Source organism: Sebastes fasciatus, chromosome 1, assembly GCF_043250625.1.
Source record: "Sebastes fasciatus isolate fSebFas1 chromosome 1, fSebFas1.pri, whole genome shotgun sequence".
NCBI classification, from domain to species: domain Eukaryota; kingdom Metazoa; phylum Chordata; class Actinopteri; order Perciformes; family Sebastidae; genus Sebastes; species Sebastes fasciatus.
The window spans coordinates 5,208,256-5,225,330 of NC_133795.1; the positions used below are offsets into that span (position 1 = coordinate 5,208,256).

Sequence of the window (17,075 nt, forward strand, 5' to 3'; positions counted from 1 at the left end):
ATTGATCCCAATTAAGACAATAATGGGATGATATTGCATGTGTTCAGCTTCTGAATGGCTTACGTACTGCTCTTTGATGCTTTTTGATTTTCCTGAAACGCCAGTACTGACGCTGTGGAAAGTCACATGTTTAAGTTTATTTAACAGTACCTCATTTCATAGATAGATAGATAGATAGATAGATAGATAGATAGTAACTTTATTGATCCCGAGGGAAATTCAAGTTCCCAGCATCACAGTTCCATAGTGCAAAACATGTTAGTAAAAAGGCAGTAAAAAAGTTAGTAGTGCAAAGTACAAAAAATATACCAGATATAAAAATACCAGGAGATGAAGAAAACTGTTGAAAGTGAATATAGTGCAGGGTAACAGCTGAGATATGGGACTATTAAACATGTGAATGTAGTGCAAAAAGTGCTGGATAATAGAATATAGGAGATATAGAGACCAGGGGATAAGAAATCTCAAATATTGAATATAATGCGGGATGAGAACTGACATACAGAGTTTTTAAAAAAAAAAAGACTAAAATGCAGAATAAGCTGTAGAATACAGTAAAACCAGTGTATATATTAAAAAGTAGCTTAGCCTATTAAAGTGCACTGTGTGCATTATTATCTGTCCTGCAGATCGTCCTCCTTTATCCTTTGTTTATATAGTGGGCTTTACTTGTGCTAATAATAAACAACTGGCAGAATGTCAGAAATACATATCTCTTTTATTATCCTCTCGTAATTCATGGCTCCGCAGCAGCACTTCAACGAGCTTGTTTTGACTGGCAGCGGGTGGGTTGGATGTATTACAGGTTGGATGTGTTATAAAATGATTAGAGAGACTCTTGAGGTGATTATTGACGTGTGAATGCGTCTGTGAGACTTTTCACACATGGTTTCACTCGGTGTAAATATGTTGACAGTTGCATCGGTGTTTGAAGACACATTAGAGACTCTGAAGTGAACAGTCCAGGTCCAGGATCTGTTCATGTCACTAACACGAGGCCTGCTATGCGAACTATAGGGAGTTGTTAATCGTTAGAACTTGGATGGTGTACAACAGCGGTAACAGGTGTTCCCAATTCAAAGAGCAAATGATAGGGTGTGTGTGTGTGTGGTCTGTCTGCTCACAACCTGCCACTAGACAGCCAATTGAGTGTGCAGCGTGTGTGTGACTGGCATTAGAAATAGGAGTTCCCTGATGTTGTCTAACATCTTACCCCATGTGCACAATAGCAGGACAGATTTTAAAAATTGAATTCCACTGGTGTTTTTAGATAATTTCCTAGAAGTTTGCTTTCCACATTGACGAGCCAAAACAGCAGGAAATGGTTAAATCTCTCCCTCCTGCTGGGGCGATGATGGCTGTATTTAGGGCTGGTGTTTGAAAGGATACTTTATTTTGACAGTCACTGTTTGGTCCCGGCTCATTACACCTTTTATTCTGTTGTTTACTGCTCTCTATTATCACTTATTTTAGTATTTCTGTTCAGTCAAACACACAATTCAGTTGTTTACATGGTGATTACATTTTCCTTTTGTTTTTTTTAGATGACTGCACAAGTGTTTATTCCTCAGTGAAAACATGAATACAGATTCAATTTGATTCTTAGGGTCTGTTCCAAGAAGAAGACACTGAGTAATCTGGATAATTTTCGTTGAGTAAAACCTGACCTGGACGTTGTTACAGACTGGAGGAGGATCCACAGTTTACTCAGCACAGTTATCCAGATTACTCAGTGCACCAGCTTCTTGGAACAGGATCCTGTATCGTGAGAACAATATCTTGACGTACAGAATGATTAATCACGGGGATGGTGGCGACAGAAATTTGGCTTCTTAACATTTCTGAGATGTAATATCTTTTGCAGGAATAGTTTTGTGAAAGTGTGTTTTTTCTCTGTCCGTTCTGCAACGCTGCAGTATTGCTTCAAATCCCTCCACTCTAGGAAGCTGAGTGTGGAGGTCACGTTGTAGAGGAAACCATGCGTTTACAGTAACCAGTGCAATGCCCGTTCGGAACGGTTCCCGGGAATTGCTGCTTGCAGCGTTCTTGAGAAACCGCTCAGCGCTTGTTGACTCCAGGGAAGTGAAGAAGAGTTTGGTTGTAGCGTTAGTATATCCAGCATCCAGCAGCATGCTCGACTCAGTCCTTAGAGCCCTGAAGCCCTGCACCCGCTTCTGCATAGAGCACCATTCAAAGTATTCAAAGTTTATTAATATTGAACCTGTTCCTCAAAACCACCAGACTCCAGTCAGACAACAGTCATTTCACCTCGCACCTCATCATTGTAAAACACATTCAACCTTGACAGAAACCAAATAAAACTTTCATCAAAACCGTCTTTGTTAGACTTTCCACTGTTCCAACGATCAATAGTTTGGGAGTTTGAAAGAGAGACTGAATAAGTAGCAGATATAAACAAAAAGGAGAAACCACCTCAACATTTTCACTGTTTTCTAACTCCGCTTCCGGTGCTGGCCGGCCGGTGCGTCTGTGACGTTGAACATGACACACCAGGAAAAAAACACAGAAAGGCCGGTGCAACGGCACGGCATACTCGCAATGGGAAAGGAGTCTTTCGTCTATATATTTAGCGTATTTCCCGTGTTTAAAAAAAACTGCATACTGTATATGCACTGATTTTGATGGGAAAGGGAGCATTTCGGCAAGAAACATTTCAATGGTAGTTAACGTCCAACTCCAAATGTATGCAGACTTGTACCTTCGACCTTTTATCAAAGAACCAAATATTTTCTAACGCAATTCTTAATCTTTTGTACTCATAGTGTAACTGGCACTTTCATGCTGATCCGAGCTGTAGAAGTGCTCTACCTGTGAGTCGTGGGACTTTTACTTTGGGAGCCAGGGGCTCTCGAAATAGCTCCTTCCACTTCGCAACTCTTTCTCTGAAGCCAAGGAAGCCCCAAAGTGTAGACACATTTTTTAGGAGGCGCATGTTATGACGTAGCCTCTGAACGAACAACCATAAATCACATATAAGCTGACACTTATTAGCAGTTAATGAAGGCTTTTGTTTCTGTAGACCAGGCTTAGTGCTCAATACTGTTGCATTATTATTCTATTATTGTTGGTGCTCAAGAGCGTTGTGGGTTGTTGTTGTTGCCAGTAGTTTCAGGCTCTCAGTGACAGCAGTTCCTAGACACATTTGAATAGAAGATCCTTCATTAATGCCACATGTTTGAGCTCACACACACACTACACTACAGATGTGTCCCTGAGTGACCTCATTATGTGTTGGGCAACTCAGTCTAATTATAAACGAGCCAATGAGGCTGCTCGGTGGGAGTTTGGTTGCCTCGACCTTGACCGCAGTTTGCTGTCTTGCCGCTGCGGTGACTGTGGAGTAAAGAACAGTCTCCACCTGCCTGGCAGCCCTTTACTGCTCGTCAGTCAGCCGGCAGAGCTGTCGGCTCCTATTGACAAGCCACCTCGCTCAATCCCCCCCTCCGCTCCCCGCCTCCTCCTCCTCTTCCTCCCTTCACCTTGTGCTCTACAATAGATTCCTCTCTGTCTTTGACTGCCTGTCTGTCTGTGTGTCACCGCTGGAATCAGCCCTGCTCCCTCACTCCATTCTCCCTCTCTGCTATCTCTCTCTTTTATACTCTCACTGTCTATCTCTCTTCCCCCGCCTCCCCCCCCTACAACCCATCATCCCGCCCCTCTCCCCCTCCATCTGCTGCATGTTTACTTGTCCTCAGCCGACTGCGCTGGTGTGACTATGCGAGTCCTCTCCCCTCCCCCCCTCCCACCTCCCTGCAGCAGCAGACCTTATTTACACTCTAAACAAGCCCGAGGGAGAGCATGATCCCGGATGACACGTACTCGCGGAGCTCGCAACACGTCCTTAACGAGCCACAAAAAGAAGAGAAAGAGAAAGAAACGTGAGATACAAAAATCTCTGTTTCTGTCTCCGGGCTGCGTGTCCATTAGTGCGGAGAGAAATCTGAGAGTGGAGGCAGTGATTAAAGAGAAGCGAGCTGCAATTAACAGGCCGGGGCTGCAGAGGTGTTTAAGAGTTGTGAGCCCCCTATTTTGCCAGCTCAATAAATGAGTTAGGAGTAATTAGCACACCAGCGACTGCGGTGCACACCAATGGGAGCCGGTCTTTAAAAAAGAAAAGGAGAGGATGAAAAATGTTCATGGGCTGAAATATATGACCGAACCAAACCTGCACTGTCAGTTTCATCTCCATTTCCTTCTCTTATTGAATAAAAACGTGGTCTGTTTTTGTGCCAGATAGCTTTCTGAGTTTCATGTCCTCGTGTTTTGCAGACGTACGGCTCCTTGCAAGACGTCCTGGTTTCATTTGGACGGAGGGTTTTGTGCTACCCACTCTACAGACACTTCTCCATGGTTTCTGCTGCTGTTCGTGACACAACTAAGATTTTGCAGTCAGGTGAGTCAAAAAGCACTGCACCATCAACCCTCCAACACACACACACACACACACACACACACACACACACACACACATACGTACATCGTGAATGAAAGATTTGCCTATGCATCGCAATTTTCCGAATTGATTTTTTTAATGCCAGAATCGATATATTTGCTTCATTTGAGTCTATGCAGAGGTAGAAGGAAGTTACGGCTTTTATTGTTGCAGTCTGAGTAACGTGACGTCATATCCGTTCCGTATCCGTCAACCAAAACAAACCGCAGCGAGCCAAAATGAGAAAGTAGGAAACGTCGGAGGTTGCGCGTGGATACGACCTGCACCCTCACATTTTAAATCCAACGTGGTAAACACTACACATCCAGTAAAGGATGGAAACACTTTGGGTTTCACACATCGCCAGGAAAAGCAGAGCTAGACATCACGGCTGAAGCTGCATGCTAACTCTGTCACGTACAGGAAACGTTATCGCATCGCGGTAATGTGCGGTTGAGCCGGCTGTCGCTTTCATCTCCGTGGTCAAGTGGGCCGACGCTACAACTGTAAAGCACCCATATACTGACATTAATGTTAAATGCATTCAAACGGCCCGATGGAGCTGACTATGGATGTATAAAGAGAACGGAGCTGACGGGAGAGCTCGAGACGGACTTGGCGAAGTTAGCGGAAGTATGCATGTGTGACTACGTCCGGTTTTCAAAATAAGGTGTTAACAAAGGGAACTGTATATACAAAATACATATATGTAAATAAGATTGATTGATTATATTCACCAGAAGTATAAAACATTACGTGCAATTATATAAATTAAAAAGAAAATGCCACTAATTTGTGAGGGAAATGTCTTTATTCTTTGATTTTTTTAGGATTGCCGGAAAGAATTTAGTAAATAATTGCTGACAATGACTGATATATTTGACTTCAGGACATCTCTGACTACATACATGCTGAAAATCAAACATTTTTACAGTATTAATTTAGAGTTTTTCCAAAGTAAAAGTCTCTAGAAGTGTATTATTCAACTTTTTCCCATGGTCTAGTGTGAAAAAAGCATCGTGACAGTATTGAATTGGGAGATAGGTGAATCGTCCCAGCCCTACTAGAAAGACATCTTGACTTTTTTAGCAGGGTGCTTTTTGCGGTGCATTGTCGAGCAGAAGCAGCCTGCTGGACCGACCGAGTTCGGAGAAAGTGGCTCATGAGCACACTGTGTGTTTTGAGAGTAATATTCCTCCAGCCAAACAAGAGAGTGGCCCCACTCCCACCTCCTCCTGGGAGCGAAATGTGGATTAGTCGAGAGCGGACTGTTGACTTTGATATCTCAAAGCCCGGAGTAATCTTTAAATCAAAAGCCCCCACGGATAGATGAAACTCAGCAGTGTAAACACACTCGCAGGATGTGTGAGGGCCAAGATTATCCAGCTTGTGATGATTTTAACGCTGGTAAATGACAGCAAATTAAAGGCCTTTTAAGCTCCAGATTAGCATTTCCGCGCCTCATTAAGTAGGAAGATGAGTTGATCAAAAGAGCCAGGGAAACGGCAGTTGGAGTCTCTCTTTCCCCTCACCTTCTTTCTCCTACCTCCGAAACACTCTTTCCGCAATAAGGATGAAATTATATCACTCTTGTTTTTCACTCACGACTCCCAACATTCATTATTTGCGAGCATTAGGGAAGTGTGAGTGAAAGGGCTTTTCCTTAATGAACTGTAACACTGCAGTAATTCGGCCTGGCGTGTGTCTGAAGGCGTGTTTCCTCCCAGCATTACTTTACACACTAATTAATTTGTCAGGATAAAGCAAATGGAAATGCACGCTCCAGTTTTGAGGCACTTCATTTAAGTGGCCGTGAAAGCAAACATTCATAGGTATTAGCAAAACAAACCCATTAACGGCGGCGCACAGGTTGGGGCCCTTCGAGGAAATGTTATCCGGGGGTAAATATTTGAACAGCCCTCAGGAAGCAAGTGGAGGAGCTCCTTGAGAATACTCGCTGTAACTAAAGAGCTACTGGGCAGGTAGAGGAGAGCGGGGGGGCGACTTACCTACCAGATACTCAGAAGGCTGCGGTTGCTCAACCGGTAGCGGGCACAACATGACTGCAACTTCATTGCAAATGAAGATTTAAGGACCAAATAATCACCTCATTTGCATATTTATTTTGGACCAAAAGTATTGGAATTGTGGATAACCTTGTTCGATAGCTTTCCGATAATAAAAAAAGACATACTGTTATATGTTTAAATTTAAAGAAGATATCTGTGTCTTCAAGGGACTCTATGTAAGAATCAGAAACATCACACGGACAACAGAGAGATCGGATAGAACCTAACGTTAACGTTCTGTGTTGATCCAGTTTGTGAGACTGAAAAATGACATCAACGGGGGTCCGAGTGTCACGTGAGATATGTATCATTTATGTATTTATGCCTCCGCGCCGGCGACAGCCTTGGCTGGAGGCATTATGTTTTCGGGTTGTCCGTCCGTCCAATACATCTGTCCGGTCCATTCTCGTGAACACGATATCTCAGGAACACCTGCAGGGAATTTCCTCAAATTTGGCACAAATGTCCACTTGGACTCAAGGCTGAACTGGTTCGATTTTGGTGGTCAAAGGTCAAAGGTCACTGTGACTTTATGTCCGTCCCATTCTGGTGATATCTCAGGAACGCCTTGAGCGAACTTTTTCAAATTTGGCACAAATGTCCACTTGGACTCAAGGATGAGTTTTGATGGTCAAAGGTCACTGTGACCTCACAAAACAAAGTTCATATGCTAATTATGACAATTTTAAACAAATGTCTAATAGGACAAAATGATGAAGTGGCAACATTTTGGACAGACATGAATGTAAACTGCAACTTGACTGGTTGTTGGAGGAAAACACCCATGAGGCGGTAATTGCAGTTTTTCTATAATAAGATATAGATTCCAAGCTGGAGGAATATTAACCTTGACGCACCAATTGAAATGGAAATAAAGCGTGAAATGGGGGGAAACAACTATCACTGTGCTGCCTCTGTAGTTTTTGGAATTTCTGCATTTTTGTCCAGAAGACACAGCAGGCTTTGTTTTTGGTCCACTTCACACCCACTGCTACATCTATGCAAGCCTGCTCATTCAGCAGCTATGAAAGAATTGCTGTTATAATTACTGGATAACCTGCTTTTACCAAATTAACACACTTGCTCAGCTCTCTTGGGCATCTCACCAACAATATCAGTGTTGAACTGAGAGCAACCTTTGGCCCTGATTTTCTACAAACAGCTCATGAATCTTTTCTGTGAAAAGCGAGTGTGTGTTTTTGCCTAAACATGATCCAAGTCCTGAATTTGAGGGCAGAGTTCCCTGCATACGATCCCATGCTTAAACGAGAACCAAATGTTTGTTTAAGGTTTTCCTCGCTGGGAGTGCGCAGTTTATTTTGATTGGGCTGGAATGTCTCTGGACAATGCCAACCGGCTCTGCGGAGGTGCCGGGGAGCATTTTCTCTTCGCCCTCGGAGGACTGTCGGCCACATCATAGCGCTATTTATACGCCCGATTGGAGGGAGAAGTGTTGTGGCGGTTTGGCTCGCTGTGGGCTTCAGGGAAAAGTCATTTGTCAGAATAACAAATTGAGGTTCTGTGTGATGCGTGTGTGGTGCTGAAAGCTAAAACGATCAATGAACATGTTTCCAAAGTGCAGGTGTCGACCATAAACCATGTCACATGCAGCGTAACAAAAAGCTCCCATGGTTAAACATGTTTGATAGTTTACATACTTTGGTTGGCAGAATATTTATTTACATAGTTATTAAGCTTCTGTAACTAATTGCAATCACATGCTGAAAGATACCACAAGGAATCCTGTGCACACAAAATCCACATTAACTTAGCTTAAGCGTGCACTGTGTAAGATCTGGCCACCTGCTCCATAGGCAGTATTTTATCTTTACTACTGGGTCCATATAATTTGAATTTAGAGTCATCAGTTATGAAAATACAAAAGCCAACGACTAACTAACAGCAGAGCAAGAATATGCAAAATTCAACCAAACTGCTGAAACTCTGAGAGCCGGTCAAAATAACGCTGCTGTCTTATGATATTCACGCGTGGCGTCGGCCTATAGTTTACGTTAGCCATCTTTGTGTTTTCTATGGTACGATTTGATAGTTTGTTTATTGGATTAAATCCAAAGTGGCAGAAACTCCAGCAGCGGGAGTCACAGCGGGATGGTGGAGCACTGAGTCTAACCTGTGTAACGTCAGCAATAGAAGGTTTTCTGATCCAGCGAGGATTCGGGAAGGTCCCCAAGATCAGACTCCTGGCGCTGGGGTTTGCACCGCTGGCTAACTGCTAACTGAAAGTCGAAGGTTTCGGGGAGGACGAAACGAAAACAACGTTTTCTTGTTTCTGCCATCTTTAATCTAATAAAGAAACTATCAAAACATGCATTGACCCTGTACCTTCAACGTGATTGACAAGCCCTCGGGGCAGCTCTACTTCTTCGTCCTCTAATGTTGGACTGAGAGCAGGCTAGATGCTACAGTGACTCACTAACACCTCTAGAGGTTTAAAGGGACTGTATGTAAGTTTTTACACATATAAACGTTTTTTAAACAAGTTGTAACCAAATGTAAAAAATGGGACCTGCCATGACTTTCTGGGTTTTCTCCATCAGTCTGTAGACAGATTTTAATGTGAAGAATGCGGGACGTTTTTTTCCGGGAAAATCCAACGGATGTGACGTCATGCGTGCCTTTATTTTCAGCTCCGCTACACGGCTAACAGTGTGCAACCAGAGCTAACGTTCGGTTGGGAATGGAGTCCGCTAACGCCAACAAATGACCAACCCCCACCACAACTCAGACACAAACACAAACACAAGCACAAGCACAAGCACAGGGGCGAGCAACAGGACGCTGACTGTCATTGACAGTCCGCAGGTGTCACTGTTAACAAGCAAGAGTCCCTTTAAGTGGTATTACAAGACAGCACGGGCAGGGGCAAGCTGATTAGCACGCTCATTTCAGTAGATATATCTATAGAACAATACATAGACGTCTTTGACATAACCTCAACAATATAACCTCTTCGCATTCTGTAAATAATGTTAGTTCTTTTTTTAATATTTTAAACCAAAATTCTGGTCAGATCCTACACATTGCACCTTTAAGTCTGCCTCAAAACAGTTTGGTACCTTTTTGCTTTTTCAAGTGTTCTCCATGACATTGTTTTGACACCTTTTTTGGTACCTCTTGTTCTACATAGATGATGTTGTGTTGTGTACTTCTGGTCGGTGTAGACAAAACTATAAGCTGTATCTGTATCTGTTTATCTAAGTTGTTAAGACATCGGCTCACCCACGTCACCAACGAGCACAGATTTCCTCAAAAGCACCTTTTTGGACCGCAGGAACTATGTAGATAGCTGCAGTTTTATGTGCCAAAGTTTTGAGAGATGTATCTTGATTTTTCTGCCGCCTCCAAACCAATCCCATGGAGGTGAATGGAATTTTTTTTTTTTTGGTGCTGAAAGCATCAAAAATGTAGTTTCATAAAATGCACAAATACACCTTGTTTAAGCGGGAGACATTTGCATTCAGGATGGGGGAACAAACGGTTTTGTTTGAGCATGAGCCAAGCAGTATCACATTTGTCTATAGCTGTGTCCATATTTCATTACATCACGACATGCCAATTCTAAGCAGGTTTTTGAGAAGTGGCAAAATTAAATCTACTGGAATAGTTTAAACGCTTAAGCTGTGAGTCAGAGTGGGTGGCGAATCCATACCTAGGAATCGTCACGATAAGATTGCAGCTGTGTTATACGCTCTTGTTTGCTCGGCTCCCTCGGGGCTAGAAAGCTTTGACAAGTTGACACTCATTCGTTTAAGACCAGACAAGATTTTTAGGGAATTATCTTCATCTTCATGAGTGCTAGACAACAACGGAGACATTTTAAAGCTTCAAGCTGTATAGTTAAGTGACCTATATTGGACTTAATGCCATGTACAGTTAATTACCTTGGAGGATTTAATTATTGATTTATTTAAAAAAAATAATAATCAGACCATTATGTTTGTCAGATCACAACGATTCAGATCAGCACCATAATGATGCAGCATGGGCAGACTTGAATGGCTGTCAAGTGGAAAAATCATCAGAAACATTCAGCGCTATTTTCGACAGATCAAGGCGAACACATTTTTGACAGAAAGTCTGAGCAGAGCCACCATTAAATTGACAGATCGAGTGCCAAAAATAGAGTTTGTCTTCTTTGGCTCTTTTTGTCTCAGACGTACCACATCTTAACCAGGAACTCTTCTTAAACCGCACGGATCAAATTACTCTGCAGCTCGCTGGGATTTTCCTCTGATCTCGTATACCTCGGCTTTTATGTATGGAACAATGACTGCGAGCCTTTAGATGCACGCTGCGTCTCTGCCAGCAGCTGAAGTGCATTGTCATCCTTAATACCGAGCACGAATAACACTGTTTTTCCATTTGCCTGCCACGGTGTGTGTTTGCTGTGCCCAGGGAAAGCCTGTGTCCTCAAATGCCTGCTGGATATTCACAAAGTGTTCCGAGAGAACGAGCCGGCCTACATACTGAACGATCTGTACATCACCGACTACTGCATCTGGATCCAGAGGGTCAAGTGAGTCCAACAACACACACACAAATAAACCCATGTGCACACACCTCAGAGACCTTCATCTTCAGAGAATTACTTTCAGTGCCACTCAGCCCCCATGATGCATCAGCGCTTTAGAGAGGAGAGGATTAGACGAGTCATTTGTCACAGCAGGTCCAATTCAGTGACCGAGCCCAGCGAGAGATGCAATCTCCGTTGTCTCCATTATCATGCGTCAAAAGTACCATCAGCGAGTTTTAAGAGTCACTCAGCAGATTCACTCCGTATGAAACTTTTAAGAGCACACATGCGTGTGAAGCTTCTCACCATCCTCCAGCATCACAAGCCAAACACACAAAATCTGCCCTTTTCTTCTCCATATGATATAGGTTCGATGGCTCTCTCTCCTCCTACGACTATATGTTCTACAATTACTTACACATTTCAAATGTGAAGCCTGCGAGCACATTGCTCAGTAATGAGCTCTGTTTTACTCTTGGCCAGGGTTCAGCCAAGTGGTGTGCTCGTCTGGAAAAAGCCCAGTTGAAAAATGTGTGCCTGATGTTGTAGGCTCGGCGCCCAGATGCAGACACGATAAAAGGTCTGCAGGGATTTAGTGCCCCCCCCCCACCCCTTCCTCCCTCTCCTCCTCCTCACATTCTCATTTCTACATTTTTCCAACAGAAGTCTTGAATTGTGCTTTTAAAAATGCTACGGGTGCAGGAATCTTAAATGCACAATATGTCATTTTCTGCCACTAGGGGTCTTCCCCTAAAAACAATAATGGTACATGTCCACATGGGCGTTTTTGGATGCTGCAAGGGATAGCCTCTAGGCACCACCTGATTGGACGAACGCTTTCACTCTTGGGCTGCTGCTCCCAGCCAAAGAGTATAGAAGCAAAGAGATGAATCTCCAGATTTTTTTTGACAACAGCCGCTGCCGCCATTTTGGACTGAAAAAGCTCATTATATTTATAATATTTTATTGTTCAACACTGGCCATTTCGGTAGAATATAACAATAAAATAGAAATGATTTTGTTTTACTTTTGCACGGCCCTTTGTAGGCGGACGTTTTGCTGCCGTCCGGTAGTCGCTTTCAGTCCAAAATGGCATACCTTTGCAGCTGGCCGCTGGTGTTGCAATGGAACGAACAATTGACTTTCACTTCTTGGCAATATACATTCTTTGCCCTCAAACCAAAACCAATATGGCGGCTCGTCTGGAAACGTATTTCTCGTATATTACGAAAACAGTTCAGCGAAATGTGTTTCTAAAAAAACATTTGATGTGAGAAATAAGCCGTGCACTCGCTGAATCTGTCTTCATTTTAGATCGACAACGGTTAGTTTAAAAGTTTTTGGGAGTTTCCAGAGTCGTGCTGGACGCCCCTAATTTGCATAAAGTAGCCTAGACCTCAACTTTATGCAAATGAGGAGCAGGCAACGTGACGGCCCGTCTCTCCAAACGTACTGTTACGCTACCAGAATGCATTGCACGGCTGCTTACATAGACAATGAATGGGAAGCGTGGAAAGGACAGATCCTGTGGATACGTACCGTAACAAAAGACGGAGAGAGCAATAGAGCAAGACACAAGTATATACTATAGTAATAGTGCGTGTGGGAAAGATAGAGGAAGATCTTAAGTATCAAACAAGACCTTTTACTATAGGATAATAATCCGTTGTATTTTCCAACCACCTTCTGTCTACCTTCTGTTTCCAACCTACCTTCATGTGTATGTGAACGGTCATGTCAAATGCATTTTCGGGCGTGTTAGTATGGACGGAGATTATTCCCAAAACGGTGCTAAAACGCTTGTGTGTACGAAGATGTTAGTAGTGTGGATGTTGCCCGATTTCCTTCATCCGGTTAAAATATATGGTTAAAAACATTGTAAAAATGTAACTTAAAACTGGATAAAAAGTCCATTTATGACAGCTTCTGGCAGACAACCACAACGCTGATGCATGCACAAAGGGGATATGACGCCATTGACAGGCGACCAAAATATATAACATAGGTCTAGTCGTTTTTTAGACATTTCAATGCGGAAAAGTTACATATTATATCTTTTAATGGTTGGGAAAGCTGTCTTTCTTAGAAGACACAATTGCACTTTTTTTAAAGGGTGCAACACAGTAAGATAGAGGGATCTTACTGTTCGCACACGGAGCTTCTGTCAAGTCACTGAAAGACTCAATCAGTCTCTTCTTTCCGGAGGAGCGCTGCCTCCCCTCCCTTCTCCTCCTCCGCTGTACACTGGAACTAAATGTCAGCTTGACCTAACATGCTGACTCCTACTTCACCCTGCATCGATCATTAAATGGATTAGCTCGCGCTCTCGCAGCAGCGACCTGTGATTGAATTGTTACATTTCCTTTTTCTGTTTTTTTTTTTTGCCTGTCAATAAAGGAAGAAGTTCGCTTTTTTTTTTTAATCCTCTAATATAAGCTGTCATGTAATAAAACCCACTTCTATCTCCAACCACTTTAAAGAGCAACCAGTTCACTTTCAGTACGGGTCTTCCATGCAGTCTTCACTTGTGGTTTCTGAAACTGTTCCCGTGTTGGGAGTGTGACATTAAAAGGAGCCTGCAGTCAAAATGCAAAGCAGCGCAGGAGAGAGCGAGGCGTGTTCTCTGAGGTTTCGGAGCGATCGCGGTTTCCACAGACCAACCTCCGCCCGTCATGTATCCGGTTTGTTGTGGCGGCCCCTTTTGTGTCGTCTGACAGGTTTGATGACAGATAGCGTAGGCGTTGCTTTCTTCAGTGCGAGATATTCCCCTGCTCGCACGGGATTTGTCATCCTCCGCTAAGTGAGTCGCCTCTGGGAGCCGAGCGGTAAGATGAGATGTAATCTATACCCCCGGTGCAATCCCTGTATCTTGTCACTCCGCGGCAGCCGTCGAGGCAGACGCGATCGGGCTGCGCGTGATGGACGTGGCGATTAATGGATGTTTGTTGGCTGGGTTGATTTATTTAATCTCCTCACCGTCCCACATGCATTTCTACTCCTAAAGTTCCTCCGACTGCCGAGACATCGGTCTCAAATTTACAACCTCGTAAAGACTTCACTGTGATTTAAGCCTCGGGGCAGGCGCTCCCCTTTACTCTGACACACCGAGCACAACCCCGCGCATTGAAATCAAGAGTGCAACCTCCAAGCAAATTGCTCTTCACATTGTTTTCACTTTGTTTTTCGCCGCAGTGGTCATTGTTCCAGACTTTAACACTTATTCCCTTGATGGAAACTTGTTTTAACTTATCCCAATTATTGCTAGCAGAGAGTATTCTTTCCAAATGGAGCAGCGCTGCAGTCCCCAGTCTATTAGTTTCAGGGCATGCGTTTGGAGATCCTCAGATGCCAAAGCCCCCGGCTGCTGGACTGCGAAGAGAAGTCGCCTCACTTTCTCTCTCTCTCTCTGTCGTCTCTCCCTTTATCCAAAAAGCTTGGAGAGAGGCCAACGCAGATTCACGGCAGCCAGCACAGACAAAGCTTATAAGCCCGGTGTCGTGTTGCAGCACCTCCAGTTAAATCAGAAGGACTACAACTTCCCTTTATTTCAGCGCCACTTCACTTGAAACCACCTAACAACCCCATATTAATTGGGTCAATTAGATTCTAGAAGGGGGGAAAAAAACATGGCAGCATACAAGTGAGGTGCTCCAGGGTTCGTGTAAGAGGAGGGAAGTGAGGTGAGATTCATGTTTCCATATGAAGTCATTAGTGGAAAAGGAAAAAACTGGTTCTATGTACGTGTGTTTTTTTTCTCTCTTTCGTGGAGTGAATCTGTAACTCGTCTATAAAGGCCCTGACACACACATTTTGGGCCGTCGGTGGGCGTCTATCGGCTTAATTTTTTGTCCTGCACCGTTGGCACTAGTCTGCCCTTGTCAGAGGCTTTTTGGCTGATTCAGCATGTTGAATCGGCGGCGGAGCCCGTTGGTGAGAGAAATCACTCTGATTGGTTGTTCAGCTTAAACGAATCAGAAGAAAAACGGAAGTGAGCGAAGCAAGCAAACAAGTAAAGGCCCAGACACACAAAGCCGACATCAAAGAATTAGCGACGATGAAGACCGACTGTTACGTCGCCTCACGTCGCCTATGTCTTGGCGGCCAATTGGCACGTTTTTCGTTGGCTTGCATGCTGAATTGACCGAAATTCAAGTGCAACTTTTTGGCCAAGACAAAGGCGACGTAAGGCGACACAACAGGCGGCCTTTGTCATCGCTAGCTCTCTGATGTGTGTTTGGTGTGTCTGGGCCTTTTAGATGTGGGTGTTGGAAAATCGCACATTGCTCCAGAGACTGGAAAATTGACAAGAAATGGTTGAGGGATAAACCGAGCCTAGCACCATAACAGCTGAATGGACTCAAATAGTTGTGAATGGGAGGTGTGAAGTGAGCAGTCGCCCAAAAAAAACAACAATGGGTGTTGTTTTCACTGAAGAAAGGAAGTACAACGGAGGAACAAATGTCTGCAGCACTGCATGAAAACAACAAAGGAAGCTGCCAAAAAAACAAGTTGTAGACATTCTTTTTTTCCGAAGCCATCCAGGAGGATGAAGCCGCCCTCAGGATTTCTACACGCTCTCCTCCTCCTCCTCCTCCTCCTCCTCCTCCTCCTCCCTCTCCCTCTTCTCATTCGTCCTCAGCATTGTTTGCACGACAATGGCCGCTGGCGGAGAGTCGGCAGCTCTGACAGCAGCTCCCTCGCGGGGAATAGCATCTGGAGCTCCAACAACTGGGACAACCGGGTCAATTACGGGGTCAGCATGTCGGCGAAGACCTGCGGTCAAACGCCTTGGGAATGCACTTGTGCATGGTGGCGTGGTGTTAACACCCATCCCCCCCTGTCGTGCATGGCTGCCCAATTCACCTCAGTACACCTCTTTGTAAAGCTCAAGGCACTTATGACACAGATTTTCCCTTCGGCTACTCGGCGTAATAGGTGTTTTCATTTTACTTGTGCTCGGGGGCTTTTCTTTGAGAATTAAAATTAGGTGTTCGCATGCTACTTCTGTGGTGTGATGCTGGGAGAAAATGGTTGAATTGTCCTGTAGCCAAGCCTGGCAGCTTCCTTATGTTGTGGTTTATGTGACAACCAGATGTTTGATGGGAACCACCAGGCAGCATCACACACAACTGTCAAATGCCCCGTCCTGAGGGCTTTGAAACGGATAATGGAGCGGCTCTATCAGATGTTAGCCGCGGCTCTGAAGGAGATCCTAAAGGCCCCCGCTGGGGAGAACAAAGATGCAAATGTCTCCCAGCTAACAGGGATAAGTAGTACAGATTTCCTCCCAGCGTGAGGCCCACTCCAGCTTTTTTGTCTTGAGTACACAGGCTCATCTTAAACACAGACTTGCACACTGTGTTTGCATAATTTCCTCCATCCATGTTTGGAGTGCCCACTCCAGTTATTACAATCAATTACAGTGAAGGGATTTCTTCTGTCTGAACAGATGCTGATTAAACAGCTGCTCCTAACATCATAATTCCTGTCCCTTTCAGAGATATAAACGAGATATTAACAGTTGAATATAAAACAGACACGCCGAACAGCTATTAATACAGTTTCAGGGCTTTAATGTCTGAGGGATTACATAAATCAAAAGGTTAGAGGAGACAGTAAAAACAGATGAGCTGAATATTGTTTGTAGTAAAGATCCCAACAGTAGAAGCTGCAATGTTTAAAAAAAAGAAACCCACACAAATCCAAGCCTGAGGGCTATGAATTGTTTGAACAGAGACCAAACAAAAGCCTGCTTTGGTGACGATACTGTAGATACAATTTTCAACTTGACCTTTAAACTTAAATGATGATGTGGGACATACAACAGAAACTGTCTTTTTAAGAATCCGTCCACATTTCTTCTTCGTATGCTCCACCACACCCAAAGCCTTACAGGAAAATACATTTTTTAAAAATACAAAACTGAGTCTTATTTTTGTAGATTTGTTCATTCTTTCTCTTGGTTATGGTAATAGTTGAGATGTGGGAACATGGCTGAACATGGATCGGCAAAGTCATT

At 43.8% G+C, this 17,075-nt stretch overlaps 1 protein-coding gene across 1 annotated transcript in view; it reads left to right on the top strand.

Moving 5' to 3' along the window:
- The window catches only part of shq1 (SHQ1, H/ACA ribonucleoprotein assembly factor), a 40,998-nt gene that overhangs the window by 16,672 nt on the left and 7,251 nt on the right, over positions 1 to 17,075 (top strand). Inside the window, exons 10-11 of the mRNA XM_074647696.1 lie at positions 4,291 to 4,414; positions 10,939 to 11,059. Of these exons, the coding sequence (XP_074503797.1) occupies positions 4,291 to 4,414; positions 10,939 to 11,059 (245 nt within the window). The remainder of the gene's footprint in view (positions 1 to 4,290; positions 4,415 to 10,938; positions 11,060 to 17,075) is intronic.